Below are 4,618 nucleotides of genomic sequence, written 5' to 3'. Positions count from 1 at the left end.
CATGCTCTATATAAGCGTGGTCTGTTGCATGTCCCCACAGCCATCTATGGGTCCCAGAAACACAAGGGTCCTGAACACAAGGATCATAAAGTTCCCGCACCACTTTGATTGCACTACCCACCCTGATTGCTTCTTGGTGTCTGCAGTACGGATGGCTCCCGCCTCCCGTGATTCTCCAATACAGTTTTGGAAGTTCCAGGCAGCTGTAAAAGTTCTAAACAGTTCTATAAAGTTTATAAAAGTGAAATCTTAGTCTGCTTCAACAGAAGTATAGTGTCCCGATCAAGGGACGTAATAGTCCCACTCTATTCTGCCTTGGTCAGACCACACCTGGAATACTGTGTCCAGTTCTGGGCACCATAAATTAAGGAAGATATTGATGAGTTGGCAGGTATGGGGTGAAGGGTGACCAAGATGACCAAGGGCCAGGGAGGAATGGGGGAGACCACCTCTCCATTCGGACCCTCCCAGCGAGGAGGAAGAGGAAGAAAGTATAAAGGGAAGAGGCAGATGAGGGGGAAAGTTGGGAAATCATGGGAGAGCCAGAGCAACATCTGGCTGACACGTCATTAGAAACCATTCTAGACCCACCATCTTCCAGAACCCAGCGAGCCTTAAAAGTAGGAGAGCAAAGAGCTCAAAGACAGAGCGCACTTAGCAGCACCCGCAGAGGAGGTGATGATGAATGAGGAAGTGAGAGAGCCGGGGGCTGGAGATTCACTTGGAGAAAAAACAGGAGTGACAGTGGACATCCTTGTTCCGTTCCAAGAATAATTACAAAATTTTGGTAATGTGAATTCCCTGTGATCTATGTGATCTATATCTTCCAAAGTATTAACAAATTTTCAGCCAAATACGAATTTCATAACTACTTCCATTAAGTTGGTTGGTTGTACTTGATCAAATGAGGGTAACGATTTTTTTAAACTGAAACATCATTTTTCAAGAACATCACTTCTCTACCTTCTTGAAAAATAGTATTTTAAGAATCAGATGCTATCTTTAGTTTTTGCTGTCAGGTGCTCCTTTGCGTTCAGATCAGGTCTCAGCAAAATAATGTAGCATTTGGGAATGAAGATGCAGCCCAGGAGCCCAGCACTGGAGGCCAAGATGGAGAAAACCTGAACGGCTACCATGTATTTCCCCTTGGTGCTCAGGTAGGTGGGCACAAAGGACACCCAAACACTGCAGAAGACCAGCATGCTGAAGGTGATCAGCTTGGCTTCATTGAAGGCCCCAGGCAGCTTCCTGGCTAGGAAAGCCACTGTGAAGCAGATGGCTGCCAAGAAGCCCATGTAGCCAAGGGCACTATAGAACATGGCCACAGACCCTTCGTTGCATTGCAGGATGATCTCCCCAGGCCGGGAGTGCATGTCAGAGTCTGGGAATGGTGGTGAGATTCCCAGCCAAATCATGCAGATGACAACTTGGACACAGGAACAGGAAATGACAATGGAGTTGGCCAGACTCTTCCCCAGCCATCTCCTCACTGAGTTCCCTGGCTTGGTGGCCAGGAAGGCCAGAACCACAGTGATGGTTTTTGCCAACACAGAAGAAGCAGCAACAGAGAAGATGATGCTGAAGGCTGTTTGTCGGAGAAGGCAGGTCCCTTTCCTTGGCCTCCCAATGAACAGGAAGGAGGACAAAAAGGAAAGCAGGAGGGAGACGAGGAGGATGTAGGAGAGGTCCCGGTTGTTGGCTTTGACTATGGGAGTTTCGTTGTATTTAATAAAGATTCCTAAAACAAAGCTTGAGGCTAAGGACCCCAGTAGGGCAAGGGAAAGTAGGACAACCCCCAGAGATTCTTCATAGGCTAGGAAGGTGATATGCTTGAACACACATTGATCTCGGTTCTTGTTTGGGTGCTGATTTTCTGGGCATTTTTTGCAATGGTCTGCATCTGCAAGAGAGAGAGAGAGAGAGAGAGAGAGAGAGAAAGAGTAATGTCTACTACTCTGGAATCAGCCAAGCCCTGAGCAGTATCTAGCCTCTGGGGAGGGATTCAGTTGTAGACCAAGTCAGTCTGGGACAGCCACAGATCACTACAGGTATTTAATTAGCTCTACCCCAAAGAAATTTGGAACAGATTCCAGGGCTGGAGATCCCCAGCTTGGCCTCTGGCAGTTTTGGCTGCTTGGAGCCCCCTATACCAGGGCCAAAAGGAGGACCAGGGGTCTGTGCAGAAGTCTAATATCTACCCTAGGTCCATAACAATCTCCCTCCTTAAGGACCCCGGGACAGTTAAGTCTAGTCAATGGCAACTATGGGGTGCAGTGTTCATCTCGCTTCAGACCGAGGGAGCTGGTGTTTGTCCACAGACAGCTTTCTGGGTCATGTGGCCAGCATGACTAAACCGCTTCTGGTGCAAAGGGACACCATGACGAATGCCAGAGCGCCATGACGAATGCCAGAGCGCACGGAAACACCATTTACCTTCCCGCTGCAGTGACACCTATCCATCTACTTGCACTGGTGTGCTTTCAAACTGCTAGGATGGAAGAAGCTGAGACAGAGAAACGGGACCTCAGCCCGTCACGTGGTTTCGAACTGCTGACCTTCAGCAAGACCAAGAGGCTCCGTGGTTTAGACCTCCCTCCTTCACATTTGACCAAAGGTATTTTTTGGAGTAAGGATGAATAGTAGGGCTAAGAGGTGGGAAATGGGTGGGCAGCCATTTAGTGATTGACATGTTTATATCCTCCTTTCCCAATCAGCTTAATATATTTATATATACGATGATGATGATACATTTTAGAACAATATCATTAACTATAATCATAAAAAGAGATTGATGATGATGATGATTTGAATCACCCAGTTCCCTCCCACACATGAAGCATACCAGCCTTGTCCTGCCCAGAATTGGTTTTGAGAGATTCCTGACTGACCCCTTCTCTCTTCCCCAAGGCCAGCCTTTCCCTTGGAGTCACCCACCTTCCTGAGCGGAGATGGTCCCTTCTGCACAGGGAAGACATTCATAACAGCAAAGAGGCTTCCCTTCCTGAATCACCTTGACGGATCCAGGGCGACAGCTTTCCACACACCTGGAAGTAGGAAGGGTCTAGGCACAGAGACGAAGAGCGTCAATGAGAATTGTTGTTTGAGGCATAGTATCTGCTGTAGCATCTAGACTATAGCTTGAAACTAAGCATTTCCCATCACTGTCCATTACATGAATTATTCATGATTAAATTCAGAAAAAAACAAAGGACCTCCATTAAATAAAGTTCTGTATATGGGCCATTCACTACTGATAGAAATACGTGTAACAACAGAAAAGCAAGGAGCCCCCCTTTCCTCAGACACACAGTTTAGCAGGAAGCCTCCTTTGGCACCCAGCTGAGCGGAGGAGCTGTAGGAACTATCTGGAACAACAGCCCAGTGCTGGAGTTGACAGGCAACTGAGGGCAGCAGCCCACAGAACAGGGAGCACTTATTACAGCTCATAGAAAAGACAGCAAAATGACAGGCATGATTCCCACTCCCCGTCACCTGATTGAGCCACTTGGGCCACACAATGGCCTCCTGGTCGATGGAGCACTTCAGGTCTGGGGATCCTTGTCTGTCGATACTCCCAAACTTCACTCTGAGGACGGATTTATTGGGGAACACCACCCAGTTCACAATGTCCAAGTCGGCTGCCAGCTCCCCGTTCTCATCCAAATACACTCTGTCCATGGAAGAATTGTAGAACTGGGTGTTTCCTAGGAAAGGGTGGAGCTGGAACAGAAGCAAAGATGAGAGCATTTAGAATAAAGGGAAGCAAAGGCCCCTGTTTTGCTGGCCCAGAAATGGAAAGTGAGCGAGGTCCCAGCTAAAGAGGATTGGCAACTTAAGTGGACAGAAAATGCAGAAATTGGAGATTTAACATGCAGAATAAGAGAGCAAGAAGAACATACATCAAAAGAAGAGTGGAAAGCATTTATTGAATATAGGGAAAATAACTGTATGCAGCTGAAAATGGTGGCAGCATTAAGATAAACTCAACCACATAAATAATGTTTGATGGATGTAAAAGTAGAAAACTGATTTGAATGGTTATAGCAAAATATAAGGGATGTATAAATGAACCATGGAAAGAGAAGAAGGGAAGTCATCGGATATTTCAGAGTTTGTAAAATGTTTATTTGGAATTGTTAGATTGAAAATTTAATAAAAATTATCTAATAATAATAATAATAATAATAATGGAAGCATACTGACAATCCACTTCCCATTTGCTTAGGGCTGGTTGCAGACTCAAATAGTCATGGAGGGATCTTGTCACTTTTGGTTCATACTGTTTTCTCTCTCACACACCGCAATCTTAAATTCAGTTCTCCACATCTCTGAAGCATTTTTTAAATAATAATAATAGAAACTCTTCCGAATTCTTCAGCGTTTCTGTGTGATTTTCTCCTAGTAAGCATGTTTTTGAAGGATGCTGCCCCCTTGGATTGTTTCAGAAAGAGTGAATTAGGTTCGCTTTTCCTTTCAAGGCAAGCTGAATGAAATCTCCAATATGGGCTTCAGCAGGGAAAGGGACGAGCTTGGTGGAGGGAGCAGAGAGCCAGAGCAGAGTCAAGCGGGTGTCAAAGGAATAGAGACTAGAGACAGCCTGATCAATGTCATCTCCCCT

At 46.0% G+C, this 4,618-nt stretch overlaps 1 protein-coding gene across 1 annotated transcript; it reads right to left on the bottom strand.

Moving 5' to 3' along the window:
* Window positions 1–945: 945 nt before the first annotated feature.
* LOC310672780 (vomeronasal type-2 receptor 26-like) lies at window positions 946–3,747 on the bottom strand (the record flags this gene model as incomplete). Its single annotated transcript, XM_083430431.1, has 3 exons — window positions 946–1,900; window positions 2,935–3,061; window positions 3,493–3,747. The coding sequence occupies 3 exons, from the start codon at window positions 3,745–3,747 to the stop codon at window positions 990–992; spliced, it is 1,293 nt and encodes a 430-aa protein (XP_083286557.1). The 3' UTR covers window positions 946–989.
* Window positions 3,748–4,618: the final 871 nt, after the last annotated feature.

Source organism: Podarcis tiliguerta (assembly GCF_965153285.1).
Source record: "Podarcis tiliguerta genome assembly, chromosome: 2".
In the NCBI taxonomy this organism is placed as follows: Eukaryota; Metazoa; Chordata; class Lepidosauria; order Squamata; family Lacertidae; genus Podarcis; species Podarcis tiliguerta.
The sequence above is the reverse complement of the archived record's forward strand: the minus strand, read 5'-3'. Positions and strand labels throughout refer to the sequence as shown.